This window comes from Vidua macroura, chromosome 16, assembly GCF_024509145.1.
Source record: "Vidua macroura isolate BioBank_ID:100142 chromosome 16, ASM2450914v1, whole genome shotgun sequence".
Taxonomy (NCBI): domain Eukaryota; kingdom Metazoa; phylum Chordata; class Aves; order Passeriformes; family Viduidae; genus Vidua; species Vidua macroura.
The window spans coordinates 1,280,514-1,304,990 of record NC_071586.1 but is presented as its reverse complement, the minus strand read 5'-3'; the positions used below and the strand labels follow the sequence as shown (position 1 = coordinate 1,304,990).

Below are 24,477 nucleotides of genomic sequence, written 5' to 3'. Positions count from 1 at the left end.
AGCCACAGCTGCTCTGGGCACCCTGTGCCAGGGCCTGCCCACCCTCCCAGGGAACAATTCCTTCCCAATATCCCATCCATCCCTGCCCTCTTGCAGTGGAAGCCATTCCCTGTGTCCTGTCCCTCCATCCCTTGTCCCCAGTCCCTCTCCAGCTCTCCTGGAGCCCCTTTAGGCCCTGCAAGGGGCTCTGAGCTCTCTCTGGAGCCTTCTCCTGTTCAGGTGAGCACCCTGAACTCTCCCAGCCTGGCTCCAGAGCAGAGGGGCTCCAGTCCGCCTGGAAGAAGGAAGTTAAAAAAAAAGACAATAAAAAAAGCCCATAACAGAAACAACCCCCTGGAATTTAGCCAAATAAATTACTTTAGCCAAGTAAAGAAGTTCATAGAAAAGATTTATTGTTTGGAGCTGTCTTTGGCTCTGTGCAGGACTAGCAGGAGGCTCCCCAGCTCAGTCCAGCAGCTCGTCTCTCACCAGCACAGGGAAGCGCCGGCCGCCCTCACAGAGCTGGCTTTGGATGGCCCGGAACAGCCCTGCAGAGCCCTCCAGCAATGGCCTGGCCTCCAGGACAGGCAGCAGCTCTGCCATCATCACCTGGGGAGAAGCAAAGGAGACACTGTCACCAGAGCCAGCAGCACTCCAGTATTCCTTGTAGTGGCTGCATAATAAGTGAAATCTAATCAGAGCAGTATGACTAGTAAGAGGCTAATTGATTGATGGATACTTTCTTTTGTCATATTTAATAAAGGCAGAGTGGTTCATTTTCTGCTTATGAGCTACCTCGGCAGCCACCCAGCATTTCCAGAGCAGAGTCAAGTGGCAGTGCAGCTGCCCTGCTGCAGGGAAGACCCAGCACTGGGATGAGATCAGCATCCTGCAAGAAACTGAAGCTGGTGCTGTTTCAGGAGCTCTGCAGCCACACAGTGAAGTGCTCACTCACCCAAAGTTCAGCCCTTCACTCAGGACTGTTACCATCACCTTCCAGTTATGCCAGAGGTGTAAGTGGCCAACTCCAGCCCAAACAGAGGCTACAGGGACTGCTCAGGCTGTCCAGCATTCCCTGGCCTGGCTGCTGCTCCGCTAAGCCTCTGTTGGGATCTCAGCCCATTGTGTCAAACCAGGGCAGCATCAGTATGAGCTCTGGGATTAGGACTGACTGACAACTCAAGCACAGGTCACTTCAATCACTGGACAAAAATTGGTCTTTGGTGCCCCACTCTTGAATTAATGCTCAGACAGACGTTTTGCCCAGGATTTTTTTTTTTTTTTTTCTTTTTTTATCTGGCATGAGGTTATGAAGTCTGAGCAGCCTGCACACCAAAACCCATGCAGCTTGCTGCACACTGCCTGCCCAGGAGAGAGGACAACTGCATGTATCAGCCACCTCTCTAAAGGCTGCCAGAGCTCCAGGAGAATTTGGACAATGCTCTCAGACAGGGTGTGGGATTCTTGGGCCATCTATTCAGGGCCAGGAGTTGGGTCTCTTCCAACTCAAGTTATTCTGTGATTCCATAATTGTTCCCTGGTGCATACAGAGGAAGACCCAGACAGAATATAGTACAGGGTATCTGCAGGAGGCTCCCTCTCCTCTTCTACACAAGTTTCTGTGCAGGGACCTGGGAGCAGGACACAGCTGCTTATCTTTGTGAAGTCCCTTTCTACAGACATGAAAGCTACCTAAGGGGAAAGTTGGCACATGAAGAAGGAGTGCTGCACTGCTCCACTTCCATCCACCTGCTCTGCTCCTCACACCTAAGAAGAAACAGATCTTCACCATCAAAGACAGGCTAAGAGCTACCAGGAATTTCTATGATACTTGGCATTCCTCCATGGAAAGGGAGTGGACAGGCTTGGCCCAGAAATAGGTACATCCTTTTCTGGGGTATTTATCTTGTTCCATGCCCACTTACTTCACTTGTCCCAAGAATTTCACTTATCATGCACACTCTACACAGAGCTGCTTCAGACCCTCGGGGCTCACATGGCACAAAGCATCTATTCGGGTTCATGTGCAGAAGAAATGAGTCAACCAGCAGAGCAGCAGGAATCAGGCTTTGGTCACCACTTTATTTTGGGCAGGCAAAAAAAACCCCAAACCTTTCATAATTCATAATTCAGGATTATAATGCTGAAATCCCATTTGAAGTCAGGTAGCAATCTGTCTTCAGCCACAGGTCTGCAGACAGTTATTAACAATGCCTCTCTGGCTTACAAAAAATTACTTTTCCAGAGCCTCTATCACTCAGGTCAATGGCAAAGAATAGGTCAGAGGAGTAGATTTGATCTCAGAAATCTTCTCTGCCCTTTGCTGCTGTCTGAGAAGAACAAGTAATCCCTGTGTGGCAAACTCTGCTCAGGCTGCTGAAGAAGCTGACACCTCCTACCCTATTCTTACAGTCTCAGAATGGTAAAAGCAAGATTAGCAGCACAGTGGTTTGAGATTTGAAAGGAAAGCAACAGAGAACAGAGAAGTTCACCAGCTGGAAGTCACACAGAAGGGAATGAGGGAGTGGGTGCCCTACTAGGGCTGTAAAGGCCTGACAGAAGGGGCATTACCAACAACATCCTCCACTGCCAAATTCTTTCAGACTAGGGAAATAAAATCTTATCAGAAGAGGGTCAGGCATATAAGAGCCTCTGCTCTAGCCCTAACAAGAACAACAACAAAAAAAGTCCCATTCACCAACAAAGCAAACAAGCATAAACACAGAAACATCACTGCAGGAACTTGCCATGCTGCTGCTGCCCATCAACAACACCTTGTACAGCAGCTGCTGCTCCACAGTTGTCCTTTTCCTTCCCTGCTCTGGGAGCACTGACTCTTCTCCAGACTCACCTTTTGTAAGGCAATCTCTTGGTGCAGCATTGACACTTGCAGCTTCAAGGCAAACAGGTCCCTGAGCTCCTGGAGACTGGAGTAACAGAGGAGAGGCACAGCCAGCATGTCTGCACTGTCACACATCTGTCCCCTGACAGGGACACAGGCTGGAGAGCAGCTCCCCACATCCCCAGTGCAGTCTGGGTGCAGCCTCAGCTGGGACTCCAGAGCTGCCAGGGTACAAGAAAAGGCAGGAGACAAAAACACAGAACTTAAATCTGTACTTGCAGACTTTATGATCTACTTACTGTTCCCAGAAACTAATGACTAAAGAGACTGTATTAATCAGGGTAAGCTCCTCACACATGGCACAATCAGGACACCCTAAGCTGTGGCCTGCATTGTCTCCTCCCCAGCCCTCTTGAACTGCAGCTGCAGTTCAAAGCTCCAAGTCTCTCCTGAACACAGAGGGGTGGCACACAGGTACCACAGATTTGTTTGCCACTAGAGAATTAATGCTCCATTGCCATAAAGACAATCAGGAGAAAAATGACCCTGGTCCAGTGTCCTGCACACAGGTGGCAAAGGGCCATGTCCATACCTGACCACATACACAGGGACTGTCTCACCTTCTCGCAGCAGCTGCAGCTTCTGCAGACACTGGGACACTGTGGTTTGCAAACCCTCCAAGGTCAGAAGGCTTTCATACTCTCCTTGCAGAGTGGAAGGGTCTACAAGAGAAGCAGAGAAAAGGTGTGAACACTGGAACCTTCCTCTCCAAACAACTTCCAGAGTGGCCTCAAGTTCACCAGCCTTCATTTCAGGTAGAGAGTGTTCCTGTCCTGTGGATGCCTGCCTGGTCAGGGAGAGAGAAACGGCAATTGTTTCTCACGGTGGCTTGTGAGAATTGTTAGGGAGTTGTAGGAATGGGATAACTTGTTAGTCTAGACAATCTGCAGGTGGTGTTTTTCCACCTTGCTTTTCTGTTCCTCTCAAGGATGGTGTGTGAGGAAGATGTTTTTATTAATTAACCAATCAAACAGAATGTATCATGTCGGTCTATTTAAGCCAAAGTTTCCTTTCCATTAAAGCCTCTTTTCTTCCTTTTTATACTGCGCCTCTCATCTGTCCTTGAGTCACTCTTGGTGCAAGGGACACTGTCCCTTGTGTCCAGCACATGACAAGAACACAAAACACATGGAACTGGAGCCCAAATCACCCTTATTCTACCTTCTGCCCTCCCAATGCCCTTTTCCCCTCCTTACCTGCAGGCTCAGCTTCCACATACTGCCTCAGACGGGAGGGGACATCCTGGAGGCCTCTTAATTCCTCCTCTATCTCTGCAGGACTGGGGCTCAGCTTCAGGGAGCAAAACTCAAACAGCAGCAGCTTAAGGAAGGTTCCACAGAATCCTGAGCTCTATGCCAGCTGGAATCAGGGCAGAGGGAAGTGGCACTGCAGGGGGAAGGTGAGGACAGCACAGCACAGCTGTGTAGGGCATGCTTGCCTTGTGGCCACATTTGGCTGGATCAGAAGTTTTGTAAGTGCTCAACAGCTCTACTGTGAAAAAACCCACTGCCTAGAGACCCAAGTGGAACTGCTGTTATTGGAGGCATAACTCTCTCCAGCTTGGAGCTCACTGCAGCGCAAATGCACCCTGTGCCTGCTAGGAAAGGATACGGTTGTCTGGATTCTCTCCATAAAATGGGTCCTTGCAGCTGCTGCATCTGCACTTGTTTGGCACAGGCGACATCTCTCCCATGCCCTGAAATTCCAAAGGGGCAGGAGGTGGAAATTATGCTCCTTTGTAGCAGACAGTGCTCACGCTGAGCTGTGACACACCGGTGTGGCATAGCAGTGCTTTAATTACAAGTGTCTCCCCCTCTCCTCTCTCTCCCAGGTAATTTACCAGCCATTCCCATCTCATTCCCACGGCTGTTATCCGATCAACAAGGACACCCCGCAGAAAGCATCTGCAAAGCACCTGTTACTCTCCTCCTGTTTTGAGGGGAAGGATCAGAACACAGACAGCACATTTCCATAAGCAGAATGTGAACTCGCAGCACATCCCTCATTCTGTTGTATTGTCCTGCCTGTATTTATACCCCATAGGAAACGACAAATCTTCTCTTCTTTTCTTAGGAGTAAATAATTTGCATTTCTCTACATTCATTCTGTTAGTATAGGTGTACAAAAAAAAGGAGCAGACAGGACAAACTCTCACACAACTACTTCATATTCCAAACTTCCTTGAGATTCTTCTTTAATAATTATTTTTGGGAGGGGGCAAAGTGGTATGTTTGGCAAGCAGAATGACAGCAGCATGTCAGGGATGCAAGACAGAGGTTTAAGGACAGTATCATGAGGAAGCTGGCCAGGATTTCACACCAGAACCCACCAGTTTTTTGATAAAGCACTGCACAAGTAACAGCATTACTGGAGAGATGCATTTCTCTCACAGAGTTCAACATCCTCATGGATGCACAGTCCCCATGGTATCCATTCCTCAAGGACTGTCTCCCAAAACCTGCTGCAGTAAGCGAGAGCCATCAGGAGGAAGCTTAAAATAGTTCTGCAGTGCCTGACTAACTTGAGTGTGCATGTGTCTTCTCTCTAGCCTAATGGGTCTTTTAAATCATGTTAGAATCTGCAGATTTCAGAAATACGTTATGCAAAGAAGTGGCAAGGTTAATGGAACAGGAAAAAATAGAAATTCCTAGGCAAGATGCAAACCCTCTATGAGGGATCTTTAGTGCAAAGGTTATTCTCAATCTGTTACTGAGTTGAAAGCAATAGTGAGAAGTATAAAATTACACCAAAGTGATTAGAATGCTAAAAGGCTCATAGAAGTGAAAATTAAGGGTATAAAGTCTTTACAACTTGCAGAAGGGTAACTAACAAACTGGTATCTGATAAATGACAGTTTCCAAGAGGAGGAGGAATTCTTGAGGGCAGCACAAGGGGCTACAGTTAGATTTAAGAAAGGGTTTATTTTTAATATTTGAACAAAGCACATAATGAACAATCTGGTGAATTATGGCAAAATTTCTCAGAGGAAATATGGGAAACTCTTCCAGAAGACTGGAGAATGGACTAGAGCATGCAAGCCCCAACCACCTGCACCATCCCTGGAATAACACTGTAGCTTAGTGTAAGAGTTCAGCAGCAGGAACCAGCCTCAAAGAGTTGTGGTGCTTCCAGGCTGCAAAGGCAGGGCAGGGATGGTTTGGGAAACTCTCATCGGATAGTGTATACAGACACCCATCCCACGGGGTGTCCTGACTTCAACAGGTGTGTGGCACCAGCAGAGACTCCTGCTGCACCCTTAAACCCACAATTAAAGCATTCCAGGAACTTCGTGACTCAGTGATTAACAGTAATTAGCACTCGGAAAACAAAAGTAGCACTAGTGGCTGCAGTAACAGAACACATCCTCAGCAGCAGCCTTGCTGGGCGAGTATGGGAGCTCTTCCTGCTCCCAGTTCAGGCCCCATGCCCTGTGGGGTCACTGCCTCCCAGGGCACACAGAGCAGCCGCACCTGACCCCTCCTCACAGCTCTGAAGCTGAGGGTAGTTCTGGACTGAACTTGTCAGACTGGTCTTACCTGGAGTTCCTGGAATAAGCTTTCCTGTAGGGAAGGGGGAGCTTCAGCTGGCACCTGTGAAACAGGAGAAGGATCAATCCTGGCAGCTGGAAAGCAATTAACTGAGCCATGTCTTCCAACAGGGAAAATGGTGCTTTGTCAAAATCTGAAATTAATTTAGCTGCAATGGGAGATGTCAGCAACTCTGGAGATTGAATCTACCACTGTCTTCAGACTGCCCTCAAGGAAGGAAGAATAAGTTGCTCATTCGACTCCACAGGCATCATGGAGCTGAGCTGGGAGAGCTCCTGCATCCTGCACCAATCAGAGGTTCATCCAGAGTGGGCAGCTGGGAGCAAAGCCATGGCACAGCAGAGTACAGACATGGAAACAACACCTTCAGGGAAACTGGTCTGCCATACCCTCTTGCCCTACCTTAGCTGGACAAGGCAGCTTTGCTTAGCACCATATCACACTCGAAAAAATAGGAAAGGGACATTCCAGCTCCCACTGGGAATATGATTCTTAACCCTGAAGCAGAATAATCCCTAAATTGTTATTACAAAAACAGGAGAGTTGGCAGTTTTTAGTCACATGCAGACTAGGAATGCAAGGCCACACCTGGGAATTTAAGTAAATGGTTGAATCCAGATCCCTGTTCCCACAGCAACTGTCACTAAAGTGTCCTGGGGCCCTTCCAATGCTAGTGAAAAGGGATCACTTCCTCCCTGCACAAACACAAGAGTTAGGTTGTGGTGGCTGAGAGAAATATTCCTCAAAACTTTCCTGATGCAGATTGAGCTTCAATGTTTTCTTAAAGCAAAGGAGGAAAGAAATTATTTAAACAAGACAGACTGGCATGAATGCAAAGCCAATCTTCCAAGTATTATTTTGCCACTTTTCCACAGAGAATCTCTGTGGAGATTCTCCTGAAATCCAAACATTCCCTTCGTTGTCCTTCCTGCACCAAACCCTTGAAACAACTGCACTCTAGCCAGTCCTGATTTGTGTAGTTATGTGGGCAGTACGTTACAAGTTAACAGGGATGACATCAATCCAAACAGCATTGGGCACATGGTTTAGAGAGAGAGAGAAAAAATTCATGCATTATGTATTATCACTGTGTAAAAAACAGAATAAATAAAAAAAATCAATATGCTATAATAGAGAGTACACTCAGAGGAAAGCTAAGGCTCAAGAAAGCTCTACAGAGACAGCTTTCCAAAACACTCACAGGGGACTGTGAAACATCAAAAGTCTTAATTGAAAGGCTTTCAAAGTCCCAGCCATCCAAGAATAAGCCCTTAAAATTAAAACACTTACTCAACCACAATAAAGGCTTTAAACTGTACAGGATCTTTCCTCTTGAGAGGGATGTGAGGAGGATGAAGCCAGGCTGGGACCCCCAGAGCAGCTACAGCCACCAGCATCTGTACACATGCCTGTGAGTGTGGAGCAGAACAGGAGAGGTGCCCACCTCCCACACTTACCCCTTTTCCTGCAGGGTGCCTGTCCCTGGTGAGATGCTCCTTCCCCACGCACCTGTAGTGTCCTCCTTTTTGCTGGACTCTGCTAGGAAACCAGAACTTTTCTTCACTGCATGAAGTAACTGCTTGCCAGCAGCCATGGAATTCTTTCCTGCAGCTGAATCCCCTCCAGAAAAGCTTTGCTGCTCATTTGGGGCAGATTCAGACAAGCCAGGTGTCTCCTGGGGTTCAGCTGCAGCACAGACTTCTCTGCCACTGGCACCAGCTGCTGTCCTGTGACTCCTTCCTTGTTTGGAAGTCATCCCTTTTGAGGAAATCTTCCCAGCTGTCCTGGGGCCTTGAGAAACACATCTGGCTGGGACTTTCCTTTGCAGTTTCTTCACATCTGGGTCAGTCCTGTAAGGGGGTCTTAACTGGTATGGAGAGGGCTTCTTCAACAAAGGCTTTTTGCTTCCAGCTCTCACCTTCCTGCACTCAGGAACATCCTCAACAGATACAGGCACCTGCTGTTCTTCAGCTTTCTTGGGAGCATGTGCTTCACCTGCCCATTTCTGTCCTGTAGCTCCCTGAGTCTCTAATGGAGTTTTCAAGATGCTTTTCCTGACCTTCAGTGCCTTCTCTAAGGCCCTGTTCAGCAGTTCCAGCTCCTCTAGCTCCTTGGGTGAAGGCCTGTCTTCTGCAAGAAGAGAAAACATGTCAGAAGGCTCAAACCTGGATGTTTGCTATTTGACTCTTCACTAACTTGCTCTTCCAGGTGGCACAGAAGGACACGAAACCTAATGACTGTTGCAGGGGGTATTTTTTTAGCTGTGGGAACAGCCACTGCGCAGAGGATGCAGGTAGGATTGCCAGAAGCTTTGAAGACCCAGGATGGATGTGATCCACAAGAGGACAGTTCTCCCGAGCCAACCTCAACAACTGACATTCCCACGCTTGGGTCAGGCCTGCAGTCACTTTATTGCCGGCCTTGGCTAACGAGACACGACTCCAAGCTAACCCCAAGGAGGAGAGAGGGAGCAAAAAGGCAGAGGGGGTATTTAGGTGGATGCAGAGCATTGGAATGACTCCTAACGCCGCAACTGGCGCGGGGCCAGTGGGACATGAGGGGGCACCGGGGGAAGCGCTCACCATGCTCAGTACTGGAGCCTGATTGTGGCTGTGGCCGCTCCTCTTCCTCATCATCCCTGGGGGGAACAAACAGCGACGGAGCCAGCGTTGCTGCACCGGGACGGGACCAGCACCCCCGGCCCGCGGGGCCTCGGACACGGCTGCAGGACCCGCGCCCGGGCCTCCTTCCTCCCTCCGAAGTTTAGAATTACACCAAAGTGATTAGAATGCTAAAAGCATCAATTTAGAAGTGGAAATTAAGGGTATAAAGTCTTTACAACTTGCAGATGGAGGGCCCCGGGAGGAGGGCGCCGGGCGGGTCGCCACACGCCCGGGTTCCGCACTCACCAGCGCCCCAGGAGCGCCCGGCTCCGCGCCGCCCGCCGCTCCAGCTCCCGCCGCCGCTCCGCGCCCTCGCCCAGCGCCGCCCTCAGCGCCGCCGCCGCCCTGCAAGGCCCAGCGCGGTCAGCGCCCCGCGGGACCCGGCCCGGCCCGGCCCGGCGGGGCCCTGGCCCCCTGCCCCTCACCTTCGGCCGCAGCCCGCAGGCAGCATCAGCCCGGCCGCGGCCGCGCCGCTCCTCCCGCCGGACCCGCGCTCCCTCCGGCCCTGCCAGGACCTGCGGGCGGGGCGTGGCCCGCGCGCGGCGGAGGCGGGAGCGGCCGCGGGCCTGAGGCGTTCCGAGCGGCTCCGGAGTCCGAGGGTGTCGGGGAGTGGGGGTCCCTGTGGTCGCTGTGCCTGCCCGGCGCGGCCGGGACGGTGCCGAGGATGCCCCGCAGGGCACGGGGAAACTGCTTTTCCCTCCGCTGCCTTCGGCGATTCCCTCTCTTTCCTGCCCCCTCTAAGGGGGCTCGGGCGGGCCCGTCCCACAGCCCGAGGTAGCCGGCCTCCCCTGGGGTCAGGACACAGTCGAGATTTGTTCCCCTCAGCCTTGGCAGTGGAGCGCCCCGAGAGCACAGAGACCCCGGCTCCGCACGGGCCCCGCAGCTGGAGGTGGAAGCGGTGCCGGGTGTCCCGCCTCCTTCGGCCCAGCGCACGGCAAACTGCTGCTGCCGCCCGTGCTTTGCATCGGCATACAAGAGAATTGGAGGTTTTTTTTTTTTTTTTTTTTTTTTTTTGCCTTACTCTGCGGCTGTGGGAGCTTGGGAGCTGCCGGGTTGGTACTGCGGACTCCGAGTGCTGCTGGATCCCCTCAGGATCAGCTCTCGCTGCGGAGCAGTGCAGTTCTCCAGAAGAGCCCGTAGCTGGCACTCGGCACTGTCTGTTCAGGCAGCTGAGGAGCAGGAATCCAGCCCTCCCCCTTGTACAGCAGGATGAAAGTTAGCAAAAAGTTAGAAAGGAGGAAAGAAGTGGTTCTTTGCCTTCAATGGCTGAATCTTGAGGTTGAGATGATCGTGATTCTCTGCAGCGACGTGACCAAAGACTTTTTAAAAGAGAAGTTGAGAATTGCAGGTGATTCATTGAGACAGGACTTTAAAACCCCGTATAAAATGTTACAAAAAATCAGAAAAATCATCACAAATCATGAGTTTCCACATTCAGAAACTCAACATTTTTCCAATTGTAATTTGCACTTTTGGCACGGACAAAGAATTATTTCTCTCTCTGTGGACTTTGCAACCGATTTGGCAAACAGGCTGGCCCCTTCCTGCCCTGAATCTTGTTGAGAAGTGTGAGTTCACTGTCAGAACTCTGTGAACAGTTATGCTTCTGAGGCATGAGCCAAGGTAGTGCCCAGACAGATATCCCTGGGCTCAGCAGGGCTGACGGGGATATCAGACCTCAGAAAATAGTTTCATCAACAAAGTCACCAGGTGCAATGCTGTGAGACCCTGGGAAGCACAGCAGCAGCAGAAGAGCTCATTTTCAGACAGCTGCCTCTCTATAATGATTAAATATCCTGAATCAGAAGGGACACAAAAGGATCATGATTCCAGCTCCTGGCCCTGCACAGACACCCCAACAGTCCCACCCTGGGCATCCCTGACAGTGTTGTCCAAACGCTCCTGGAGCTCTGGCAGCCTCGGGGCCTTGCCCATTCCCTGGGGAGACTGGGCAGTGCCAGGACCCTCTGGGGGAAGAATCTTTTCCTAAAATGCAACATAAACCTCCCCTGGCCCAGCTCCAGCCATTCCCTCAGGTCCTGTCCCTGTCACAGAGCAGAGATCAGAGCTGCCCCTCGGGATGAAGCTGCAGCCCCTGGTGAGCTCTGCCCTCAGTCTCCTTCAGGCTGAACAAACCGAGTGCCCTCTCACACAGCTCTAGTTGCCTCGAGCATCCTCATGTCCCTCCTTTGCTCTCCAGTAACTTCAGATCCTTCTGATACTGTGCTGCCCAAAGCTGTGCCTGGGGTAGGTGGATTCCTGCAGGCTGGGACTGGCCAGGAGATGGAGCCCTGGACTCCTGGAGCCTCCAGCATCATCTGCTGTTCCAGGTGGAGCACAGCCTCGGCCGTGAGAGTGACACCTCTCCTCAGGCACCTGCATGCTGTCGGCATTGAACTATTAAAAAAACCAAAAAAGGGATCGGGCTGCTGTAATCCGGGAAAGTCACCTGAGGCATGAAGCCTGCTGGAGCAGCACTACTGGACACGGCTACCTTTCCCATCAAGTCTCTGTGGTTTGGCAGTGCTAAAAATGATCCCCAAAACGCAAGGATCCCAAAACCCAAGGATCCCTTTGTACAGGAGATGAATCAAGTCTGTGCCCCTCCTGAGCCTCCAGATTTGTGCAGGCAGTAGAATTCCCCCCAACAGACAGGAAAGCTTTAATGCAAGCACTTTGCTGTTAAGCTGCACCTTGCTGGGAAGGACAGATGACTATCTGCATGTTGGCTTAGAGTAAAGTTTTAGGTGAGGCAAGGGCTGCTGCCATCACAAAATCAGGAGGGGCAGCAATCAGGGGAGAGCAAGACATTACCTTGCCCCTTCCAGCTGCAGTGAGCACTGGTTAAACCGTGGGTGAAACCATGGCAGAGACGTTGGGGTGAGGTGATAATTGGCAGGTGGAGAGCAGAAACTTCCTGACAGAGATAAAACCACTCCTCTACTGACGCTCAGGGCTCAAACGTGCCGACTCTGGACATTACCGCTCAGCTGCTCCCTCTTCCCTCTCCTACTCCCTCCACACCTCCGTGATGGGCTCCTGCTGCCTCACCTTCTGAGGGGTCTTGCAACAGGGCAGCTGCTGGGTAAATCAGTTCCTGCCTTCTCTTGTGGGTGGTTGGGTTTCCAGTGGATCATCTGACAAAGCCAGTTGAGGAAAAAGTTTCGGGTATGTGTATCTAACTCTTTTCACTGAGAGCACCTTGTGCTGGAATGGGTAAATGCAGCAAAGAGCTGTGTTCTGTTCATGTAGCAACAGGCCCTGCACGAGTACAGACCTGATGTGGCACAGCTGGCACAGGAGACATTTGTGCCAGAGCCTGGATTTTGAGCTAACAGAGGAACTGTGTTTCTGCTTCATGACATTGCTTGCTGGGAAAATGCTGGGTACCTCAACCTGGCACCCATGCTAAGTAACATTTCAACTCGTGCAAAAATTTAGTTACAAAAGACAGACTAAAATATTTGTGTGGTGTACAAGGGATTGCTGCTGGTACACAGCTCTGGCACCTGCTATTTATTTTTGGGCCTGAAGTCATGAGAATCTTGCACAGGTGAGATGTAATGGAAGTTACAATGTCAGCACTCATTCACGGCTCAGGCTGACAGGTGCCAGGTGATATTCTGCAATTGGTATTTCTATTTTCCTGAGAGCCCAACTCTCAGATACCTGTCAGCTAATAAAAATAACTGTCCAGGCATTGAGATCTCCTGCTGGGTGCCTAAAGCTCTTTGAAAGCCATGCCCATAACCCATCATGGTAGGATTCCCTGGGGTAAAATTCAAGTAGACATCACTTAGCAACAAGAAGAGAAAAAAATTAAACCAGGAGATAAACTTCATCACTAATACACCTCCCCACACTTTCTATGTTATTGTTATATTATATTATTCCATGAGTTGTGCTCCTCCTGTGTGCTGCCCATGGGGATCAGTGCTCTTTGCTGAACTGACACAGGAAAATCCTCCCTACCTAGATGGGCATGTTGTGGCTTAAACCCAGCCAGCAACTCAGCCCCACAGTGCTCACTCACCCCTTCCTAGTGGGATGAGGGAGAACATTGTAAAAGCAAATGGGTTGAGACAAAGACAGTTTAACAGTGAAAGGAAAGGCCATGCAAGAAAAACAGGACAAAGAATTAATTCCCTGCTTCTCCTGGGCCAGCAGGTATTCAACCATCACCAGGGCAGCAGGATGCTGTCACAGGTAACAGTTCCTTGTGACAGGAAAGGTGTGTGCTAATGTCTTTACAAACAATTCCATGGGTGAGGGGATGGGTGTTAACATCTGTGAAATGTATCTTAATGTCTCTACCAGCTTCAAGTGATGCCTCAGGTTTTAGCTTTTATATGTTTCAGATTCTGTACTGCTTTAGTGTGTAGTTCTGAGCTTCATATTAGGGGATGGTGAGCTCTCTTCACAGAGTAGGGAGACAAAAAATTCCTGCTCTAGCTGGGGACCAAGGACAAATGATCCAAATCTCAGGCCCAAGAGCACAAACAACGTGGACTGAAGAGAGAAAAACAAGGAGGATGGGAATTCATAAGCTAAAGCTGCAACTGGACAATTAACTCCAATATGCAAATGGACCAGGACTTATAAAAGTGAGAGACCCTGTGACAGGTTGTGCATTTTGTGACCATTTTAGCTTATCTTGGGTTTAGCCCTGGCTGGGCTCCTGTGCTGCCCAAGGTGGATCCATTGAGTCCTCCTAATAAATCCCTAGTTTATTCTTTAGCTCTGTCTAGTCTCTGTTCTAGGTCAGCCTTCCCAAGGCATCACAAAAAGCAGTTTGTTACAGAGCCCAGACAGCTTTGACTCCTGAAACAGACAAGTGGGTCTGCATGAGCTTGAGTTTCTGAACTTTGGGGTAAAGGTTCAGGGGGAGATGTGGTAGGTGGTTTGGGAAGGCTGTACCTTCCTAGTGCCTCAGCAGTGGGGAAAGGAAGAAGGCAAAATGTGGCTGGGAGTTTGGGATAAAAGGAGGCTGTGCCTTCTGAAACTTTGGGAGAGGAAACCCCATGGGTGTGTGCCCTGGTGGACTCTCTGCCTTTATTCAAATAAAGTTTCAGGACTCCTCTGTCTCCTTTATGGACCCTCACTATGAAAAGTGTGGTTTTTGTACAAGTCCAACCATTAACCCACCACTAAACCTCGTCCCCAGGTGCCACATCTACATGTTTTTTGAACACCCCCTGGGCTGGTGACTCTACCACTGCCCTGGGCAGCCTGTGCCAGTGCCTGACTACCCTTACAGTGATGAATTTTTTTTCTAATTTCCAACCTAAACCTCACCTGGCAGAACCTGCTTCAGCTTTCACTGCTTCAGCTTCAGCTGGCTGTATCCTCATCCTCTTCCTGAATCTTACATTGGATCAGCCCTGTTTGAAACAAACCAGGGAGGACAAAGAAGTCTCCTGGTGTGAAACCGTGGAACAGATTGTCAGGAAAATTAATCCACAAACACCAGAGATTTATATCCAAAAAGGAGACAGAGGAATCCTGTAACTTTATTCAAATAAAGGGAAAGGCCATGGGGAATTCCCCTGGAGTCTCTCTAATTTTTGGAGGACGCAGCCTCCTCTTTATTCTAATTTCCTGGCTGCATGTCCCTCTCTCTTTACCCATTGGCTGAGGTACTTGAGAGGTACAGACTTTCTGAAATGCCCAATACCTGAAACATCTAATACTTAAGACCACCTTCAAATGTATAACTTCCCACCGTTATCTTTTCCTCGTTGTCACTCAGTGGAATTCCTTATGGAATTTATGGTTCTTCTCATTGTTTCTTTCATCTCTCAGTATCCAATTTTATTTATCAGCAGACCTACAGTTTGTTTGTAAAGACAAATCTCTCATTCCATTTATCAATCAGTGAAATCCTTCCCATTGTTTCTTTTATCTCTCAGTATCTACCTTTATTTACCAGCAGATCCACAGCTTGTTTTTAAAGACAAGTCCCTCATTCCTGTCGAGATGGTGCTACAGGGGGTGTCCAAGTTGGAAAAGACTGCAGCTCAGGTGAGAAGATCCAAAAGAAAAGGGGAGTTCTTTCCAATCGTGGTCTCACGTTCGGAACTGGGGCTAGGGGAGCACCCAGTGTGGGAGCGCAGCTGGGTTCCCCTGTCCTGCATCGCTCGGGCTCCGGCACTGCCGGCTCGGGGTGCGGCCTTGCCTGCCTGCAGCTCCCTCACCGGGACACAGGAGCTGCTGGGATGAGCCTTCTCCAGAGGCCCTGGTTTCACTGCTGGAGCAGGGCAGGGACGGGAGGAGCCCCTGTCCCACAAGAATTCCTGCACACAGCAGAGGCCAAAGCCCCAGGCCGGCGATCCTTGGCCAGGCTGTGCAAATCCGGGCCGGCTCTCAGGAGATCATGTCTGCCTGTATGGGAAGGAGGTGAGGACCCGTGGTTTGATGTTTCAGCAAGGAGAGCTGGGCTGTGGAGCGAGACCTGAGCAGAGGGAAGGCTGTGAATCTGGAGATTTGGCCAGGCTTTTTGGAAAACATCTGCAGCAATTCATCACTAGCCCCTGTGAGCACCATGGGCAGGACTGTTCTTTTTGCCTTTGCTGTCTTACTTTGCCAGTGGGGTTCTTTGACGTGCTGCAGTAACAAGGGGGTCTTTCCTCCCTTGTTTCTGTAGAAAATGATGCATTTAACATATGCAGGTCCCCATAACGCCAGGCCAGGAGTTTATAAACCACAGGGAAAGCAGTAGATTATTACCACCCCTGGGGACTGAATGTGTTAAGGATCATCACATTAACACTTCTTCAAAATCCTGAGCTCAGGCTGAGGTCTCAGTTCACACCAAATGAAAACCACCTCCCTCTGCACTTTTGGACAAGGGAAGGGCCTTGCCCAGTTGTTTGCAGCGTCACCCATAGCACTGAGGTATTTATGGGGCTGTTTTGCCCTCCAGGCTTCTTGTTTCCTGATTTACAGTCTGGGAAAATGCAGCCAAATGGAAACCTGAGGGATCTTCCATTTTTTTCTCTCTGGCCTACTCACAGGACAGACTTGTGAAAAGATGGGGTTCCTGTGGGACAAAGAATTGTCCCACCCATTGACCAGGGCTTCTCCTGCTGAGGCTTCATGCAAGGCCTTAAACAGTCCTGGGACCAAGTGTGGCTGTGAGATTTGCCTGATCGTTTCATGCTCTGAGTGTTTGCACAGCACCATTAATTCCCTGGCAAGTGCAGCTTCTGGGAATGGGGGGTGAACTCTGGGCTCATCTACACGGGAGGGTGAGGATACTGAAGTTTGCATGAGTTAAATGGAAAAAAAGAGAAGCTATTAGCAAAACTCAAAGGAAAAAAGAACAAAAAACAAACACCACCAGGAATGAAATGCAAAGATCTGAGCTCTGGGGAAGTTTGAACGCTATGGAGGATGGAGAGGAGCAAGGGCCAAAGACAAGTATTTTTTTATTTCCCTTAGAATTGCTAATAAAATATGCAACAAATGTATTTTCTTGTCTTTCATTATAATATTCCTGGATAAAAGCTGAAACACTGTTTGCTGCTTCTTGGAGAAAGTTCAAACATAGGGCATGCACACCTTAGAAAGGCAAGGCAAGTCTCAAACATATTCACAAATGTTTCCAAATCTATTCCCAAATCTATTCCCAAATGTTTGCCTTCTACCTGAAGAAAAGAACACCAAGCCTTTAGCTTTGACATGGCCTAGATTTTTCATCTCAGGACATTTTGGGCCAGCACAGTAAGGGTTGTTTGGGAGGTGTCTGTGCAGGGGATGGAGCAGAGCACAGGTGGGCTCAACCTGACCACCACACTGCCCCACTGCCCCTGCAAGCTCTGCAGGCATCTTCCCATGGCCCCGTGGCCCCTTTCTGCCCACTGGCAGCAACTGGTCAAACTGGGCACTGCAGCAGGAGTGCTTCTCTTTTCCTTCTGGCTAGTGCCCAGGTACCAGCTGCCTGCTGAAGGAGCAGATGCCTGTGCTGTGTGAGCAGGGCCTGATGGGACCATGCGTGGTCCTGGTGAAGGTGGTCCTGTGGTACAGAAAATTAAAGCTGGTGAAAGTCCAGAAGTTTGGAAAACCATGTGGTGCAAAGGCACAAGAGAGAAGTGAGCTGGCAGTAACTGTACAAATAAATCTGCTTCCGTGCTAACTGAAAAGGAGTAAAGACTGAGAAAGAAAAACCTCTGGATGCTCCTGTATCCACGTAGAGAGATCCACAATCAGTGTCCACAGGGCCCTGCTGGTAGCAAAGAAAGGACAATAAGCCATGGCTTTATTGATTGCTTCTCCTTCCTGTCTCTTATTATTTTCCCTCTTTAGTTAAACATTAGGAGTTAGATGAGAAGGGAATTGTCAGCTCTGAGTCTGGGGTGTGGTGACTGATGCTAGAAGAGATTGCAGTAATATATTTAGATTTTACCAAAGCACTTGACACTGTGTCTCAGTCTTCTGCACAAAACTGATTGAGTCAAATGATATGTGAAAGCTGATGATGGAGAAGACTGCATCAGGTGGAGAAAAGGTATCTAAATTTCTGCACACATCACTGCCAGATTAAACTGATTAATCAATGCAGATTAGCATCATCTTTATCTTTGCTGCTGATCTCAGACAAGACCTTTCAGCTCCAGGCCATCACATCATCTATTGCTCAGGTAAGAGCATTTGATGAGCTCCATCCTGTTCCCTGTGGGCAGCAATCAAGCTCAGAATTGAGCTTGTTTTTCTTTATTCACTTTCATCTTCCTCTTCTAGAATTCAAAAATTACTGCAGGTCTTCCTGTGCTGGAAACCTCATTTTCATTACTCCTGAACTTGATTTAAGACCTAAGTTGTAGTTTTTCAGGGCACTTGAAATTCACTTACAAATTCAGCTGTCCATTTTGCATCTCTCTGAGGGCATTCAGCTGAAACCGAGTAAAAGTCTTTCATATACAGCAATCCTGATGAACAAACACATGCATGTCATCTCTAGAAAGGCTCCTAATTTCTACTTGTATCTCACACTCAGTTTCTAACTCACATGTCTGCTCATCCTTTCCTTCACTAGTGATGTTTGTACTAAAATCACCTTCCATTTCTCATCCTTGTGGAGAATGTCAACGCTATGAGACAGGTCCAGCTCTCAGCTTTTTACAGGAAAAAAAGTCCCCATCTGCTGGTTTCGGTGCCATAGAAATAAAAATGCCTTTCTTGTATCAGCATTTTAATACCTCATCTCTGGAAAAAAATATTAGTGGTGGGCATCTAGATCATCTAGGAAGGGTCATTATTTCCATACCATGTCATCTGCCCAAAGCAGGAGCTCTCCATCTCTTGAGCAGCTCCACACTCTGATAACATCTCCAGCAGGGAGCCAGATCAGCCTGCAGAGGAAAAACAAAAAGTTGATCAATTCTCCTCTGTGCTTTGAAGCAAGGACTGATTATGAGCCATCAGAGATGCTGTGTCCTAATCAGCACCTATGGCTTTTATAAATCAGCTTTTTTAAAGATAGGCCAGCCATGGAGATCCTCTTCCATAAACTCCTAATTTCCTCAGGCAGTTTGGTCATGCCTAACACTCTGGAAGACACCACAACTTTGAAGAGGTTTTGTTTCCATCATAATAAATCAGATACCTCATTTCAGAAAGCATCACAGGATCTGCATCACATCCATCTGTAAAAATACAAGGTGAATTCCCTCTGAAGTGGGTTTTTATCTTGATTAGGGCTGAACCCAACTTTGGCCTGAATGAGGAAGGGTCTGGTCCAGCTCCTGTAATGTGAGGGGAGTGCAGGAATCAGTGCAGAGCTGCTGATGGGGTGGCTGAGAAGGTCTCAGAGACCCTGATGCCCCCAAAACATCCTCCTATACTTTATCATACAATCACAGGATGATTTTGTCTGGAAAGGACCTAAAATTTCATCTTGTTCCAGCCCTGCCCTGCAATGGGCAGGTATGCCACTCACTAGATCGGGTTCCAGGAAGGTGTTTTACTGCCTTTGTTTTCAGTTTTTATCTCTAATTTGAGCTGACAAAGTTGTTCTGTAGTTCCCTTACTACAAGGGTTGAGTGGCCATAGCCTCCATTCAGATTTAAAAGCTCCGGATAAGGAGCTAATTGTGACTGTGGTGATGTGGTCTGTATTCCCCTGACAATGAAATCACCTGGCAAAAGACTCTACTCTCCTGCAAGCTGGAGCAGGGTGTGGACAGAGAGGGCAACAAGAAGTACTAGAAACTGGGAATAAAGATTTTTCTTGTGTCAGGTGAAGTAAGCTTTATCAGGAGCTGAAGGCAGGAAAGGACTGGCCAAGGCCATGGCTCTTTTCCCGAAGCAGAACAGATGCACAGAGTGGTGCTTTCAGGTGCATGTGATTTTCTCCAGCGGCTCCCTCTCCCTGACAGGCATGGAAGGTGTCAGTGGTGTGCTCAGAAATTTGTTGCATGGGCTGTGGTTGGGACTGTTTGGTCAAACGTCTCTGTTGGTGTATTCTAGACCTCAGATGGCTGAGGAGTTAAGCAGGAGGATCTCAAGGTGAAATGGGAGTCCAGAATGTGGGGATTAAGCCCCTTTGTGTTGCCGGGGGCAGGAGTAAACCCCAGGAAGTAATGGCTTGGACATAACCTAGGAGTCTGTGTCCTGGTAAGAAACTCAGGCCCAAAGAACTGCCTTGACCTGCTTGTTATTGAAGATTGAAAAGGATTCAGCAGCTCTCATTCCTTTCATTTCTCTTCCTCTGAGGCAGGAATCTCCCAAAACTATAAGGACTGTTTGCTTTCTTGGAGCAGGCTCTCCACTTTGCTGCTGATGGCATCAGTCCCCTCCATCCTCACCAGATGTGGAGATGCACCAGATGTGCCAGACCTCTCTGCAAGCGGGTCAGCACAACAACCTTGAGCGCCTGCTGCCCACAGAGGGATCTTGAGAGCCCTCCTGGGGCAGATCCATCACCCTGCAAACCCAAGGGATTGAGCCTGCTGGGAAAGGGACAAAAGCCCTTCTGCTGCCTGGGGAGGAGGGACACCACGCTGAGCTTGTGCTGTATCTGCGCAGCAGATCATGAGACATCACAACACTCTTGAGCTGTCAGATGGCATTTTTAATCAACCCAAACTTGACTTCTCAGAAATTGTTGTTAATTATGCTCTCCAACCAGAAAGCACAGGGCTTTGATCAGTGCTTCTCAAAGCAAGTATGATCCAATCAATGCTGTATCTTGTGTCAGCTCATTAGGAGCTGCCTTCATTATAAATCCTGCTTGTTAGCTGTGTCTGAACTGGAAGCCTGTGAATTCAGAGAGGAGTTAGACAATTTTTTGTAGCTGACTCTCAAACCATAGACAACATAAACATGGTTCATGCTTTATAGATACATAAACATAAACATAGTTTATACAAAGGAGCCCTTCCTATAAACTGTAGGAAAGGTGCAGTCACTGATAAGCAGAAAATAAGGCCCAGCAAGTGTCCCAGAAGTGAAGCAGGTGTGTTAAACAGGGGGATTTGTCATTGTCCCATCTGCAAATGCCAGACCAGGATAACCAATACCATGTTTGAAGCAGGATAGATAAACAAGAGTGCACCTGCACCAGGTTCCTTGGAGTTGAACTACCCGATAAGGGTTTGGCCTCAGGGGTGCAGTGCCAGCGTTGGTGTTGTCAGCCTCACTCGCCACACAGACAGGGACTTTAAAGCACAGCTGGTGTCTTGACTCTGGAAAAGCAACTCACTCCAGAAGACTTGTCCATGAGGCTGCCCTGCCACCCTGGAATCATTGCTCTTCATAAGCTTATAGAGGACTGGAAAGTGAGAGATGTTCAGTGTTAATTATAGTTCATTTTTCTGGTAACTCACTGTTCTATGGCAGATTTAGAGCTGCCTGGAGGGAGGTTAAGAGCTACTCTGTCCAGCTGTCTGGAGAATCAATCTAAAATAGAAATAGTGTGATGAAGGAGTGTTGCAGAGGCTTGTAAAATTGAAACACATAATATATTCAAACGAGATTTATTTTATATTCCAGTTAAACCAGATTAAGTGGTTTTATTAAACCAATTCAATAAATTAAGCCAATTAAGCTGCATCAGCATTTGAATACAGATTAATGATATCCAGTGGAATTGATTCTACTCAAATGACTTCAGATTTCTTAAAGTTTAGAAGAGTAGCTCAGAATGAGCTGGGTTACCCCAATGAGGTGAGGGTTCTCAGTCTCATGGAGTTATCTGAGACAGCGACCTGACACAATGGAAGAATCCCAACTGCAGACCAGCTTGCTGCTCTGAGGGGGGCTGACTCAACTGGCTCCCCAACATCTACATCCCAGCTGGCTCTGATCTGAGGTCAGACACAGCCAGGTGAATCCTCACTGGCTGGGGTCTGACATGCCCCCACAGCCACCACGCAGACGTGGTGGGGTTTAGCCTGCACAGGAGAAAGGAAGGGAAGCCAGCCATGACTGGCCAGGCTGAGAGCAGTGGCACTCACTGACTGCAGGGAGAAGGCTGCTCATGACACCGTATCAGCCCTTTGCAGCAGCCTTTACTGCCTGCAAAGGCAGAGTGGGGAATCACAGGGTCATGGAATGGTTTGGTTTGAAAAGACCTAGAAGTTCATCCAGTTCCAGCCTCTGCCACGGGCAAGGACACCTTCCACCATCCCAGGTTGCTCCAAGGCCTGTCCAGCCTGGCCTTGGAGACTTCCAGGGATCCAGGGGCAGCCACAGCTGCTCTGGGCACCCTGTGCCAGGGCCTGCCCACCCTCACAGGGAAAGATTCCTTCCCAATATCCATCTAATCCTGTCCTGGCATCATTTCCCCTTGTCCTGGCACTCCAGGGCCTTGTCCCAAGTCCCTGTCCAGCTCCCTTGGAGCCCCTTCAGGCAATGAAAGGGGCTTTAAGGTCTCCTGGAACCTTCTCTTCTCCAGGCTGAACAGCCCAGCTCTCAGGCTGGCTTTGTAGGTGAGGGTCACCAGTCCTCAAAGCATCTCTGTGTTCCTGTTAAATAGGAATATTTATTGAGTAGGAATATTTGATGTAATCTAAAACCAACAAAGCTGAAAATCCCATCGGCGTTCCTTGTTTCCTTTCACTTGTCTTGAGACCTGTGCATTGCTTGGCCTTCAGGAAATCCACATTCTGGACCTCCAGACTGGGCAGCTGGGAGTGTCCACTACCATTCCCCTGGTGGCATCCTCCTCCTCACAGCTGTGCAGCATCAGGAGCACCTGGGGCAGAGTTCCTGCAGAGGAGCAGCACCTGCACTTTGCTCTAGGGGGGCAGAGCATATCCCCAGGGCTGTGAAATGCTCCCAGAAAAGCCTTTCAGCCCCCTCCTCTTCACCCCTGTGACCACTAATTGCTATGTGGGTCAGCACCTGCACTCTGTGCACTGTGGAGGCTCAGGCTCAGCCTCCCCAGAGCAGCTGCTCAGCCCGAGCCCCTGTGAGGAGTCACTTCCATCCCACCAGCTCTCTCTTGGTGCTGATGCTTTGCATCAAGGTGCTCTTGACTGAGAGGGAAAGCATTTTTCCTTCCTTATCCAGAGCATGCCTCAAGCATTTTATCCTGGGAGCTCAGTGTATAGCACAAGTCCTCTGCCAGACATGGGCCTTTCATAAGACTTTTTTCTGTCTAAGCACACAAAGAAAAATGAATTTGCCATTCTTAGTAGACTGTTTCACTGTGGTGTCTCTTTCTTTATCCCACAGTATATTTCCCCCTGATTAACTTGTGTGTTTTACTCTGTGTGCTTATGTTTTGGCAAATGTGAAGAAAGAGAGTGATGCTGTTTCAGGGACAGACTGGTGAGGCCCAGCTATTCCCAGTAGAAAGCTTAATGCTAACACAGGGCTTCTCAGATGCTCCTTGGGCTGCCCATCAGCACATTTATCTTCACTGGTAAATTCCAGAAGCCTTAACCTCCAAATCTTGCTAATGAGAGGCAGTCACATAAACTTTGGGCTGGCAGCAGAGGCTGCTGATACCACAGTATCACCACAGTGTGAATGTTCTTAGAATTTTTAAACTGAAATTAAATGCTTTATGGCTCTGCAGCATGGCAGGTAGATGTGCATAAAATACTAATGGAAAGGACTTGGAAATACAGGCAGTTCCCTGCCTGAATTTGACAGAGGTGTATACAGTGTGTTCTGGATTTAACACCAGGGGGTTTCCAGCCCATCCTGCACTGCCCATGCAGCTGGACCTCACTGAGAAAACCCCATCTAGCCCCACCGAATGGACAAAACCAATTTTTGGGCTGGCTGATGAGTCTGCACAGAGGCCCTGACCCTGCTTCAATCTGCATCGCTGTGCACAGGTCTGGGGCACCACAGCAGGAACAGAGAAGAACCTGCAGCTTGTCCTGCACTGCAGTACTGAGCTGCAGAGAAATGGTGGTGGCAGGGGTCTGTCACTGGGGCATGTGATGGAGCTGATCCCCATGACTGGCACACAGGGATGTGCAGCCCCAGCACACAGGGGTGCACAAAAGCACTTTCCTAAACCCATCAGAGCTGTCTGCACTCCCTGGCCTCAATGCATTTGGGTGGTGTGGCAGGCTGGGCTGGGGCTACAGGTGGGTTGGAGCTGCAGGTGCCCCCCAGCAGCTGGCAGAGGGGTGCAGGGGCTGGGGCTGCAGGCTCCAGCTGGGAAGCATTACCGGCTCCAGCTGCATCACCAGTGGAAAGCAGGACGAGCGGTGGAGGGGAAATGAAATGATCAGCAGGGATGGAGGCAGCACAGGGAGGAGCAGCCACTCTCAAAGAGGAGCTTGTAGTGATGGCAAAGCAGTGTTCCTCCTTGATCCTCTGGTTTCTCTTAGGGTAGCAGGAATCCCAGAGCCATCAAAAGTGCAGCTCTGGCTCCCTGCTTTGATGCAAGGGGACCTCACACGTGAGCTTGAGGAGCAGTGTGTCCTGCCTGCAGCCCACAGCATCCTGCCTCTGTTCACGAGCTCTGTGGGTTTGCACGGTTTAAAATTAACATCCAGCCTGGGACGGCATTTCACTTTCTCCAGGCATCCTGCTCTAGCAGATGTCTCCAGACTCTGAGGTTCGAACCACTTAAGAACTCAGAAAAGCCACAGGGCGATTTCCAGCGGGAAGCGGAGGGGCTGCCCTGTGCCCAGCGTGGTTCGGAGCAGCTCCGAGCACTTCACTTCCCCTGCCTTCCAGCAGGCTCGGGGGGCTTTGCTGCTCTCTGCTCTTTCCCAGCGCTCTATTCAGTGATTTCAAACCGGTTTGGTTAAACTCGGGAACGAACTGCCACGGAACAGCGCGTTCCCATCCCGGCTGAGCCACGGTAAGCGCCGCTGCGCCCCTGGGGCGGAACCCCCGGGCGGGCCGGGGACGCGCACCGGCTCCGCGGGGCTCCCGGCCCGGGCAGCTCCATCCCGGCCCCCGCGGCCGCCGAGCAT

At 49.5% G+C, this 24,477-nt stretch overlaps 1 protein-coding gene across 1 annotated transcript; it reads right to left on the bottom strand.

The window, feature by feature from the left end:
- Window positions 1-371: 371 nt before the first annotated feature.
- Window positions 372-24,477, bottom strand: TEDC2 (tubulin epsilon and delta complex 2). Its single transcript, XM_053992316.1, has 12 exons — window positions 24,298-24,477; window positions 19,897-20,015; window positions 9,518-9,676; window positions 9,339-9,437; window positions 9,012-9,067; window positions 7,887-8,559; window positions 6,418-6,471; window positions 4,493-4,577; window positions 4,078-4,186; window positions 3,442-3,543; window positions 2,831-3,042; window positions 372-588 (listed from the first exon to the last, which is right to left on the bottom strand). Exons 1-12 carry the CDS (start codon window positions 24,475-24,477, stop codon window positions 445-447), a joined length of 1,992 nt encoding a protein of 663 aa, XP_053848291.1. The 3' UTR covers window positions 372-444.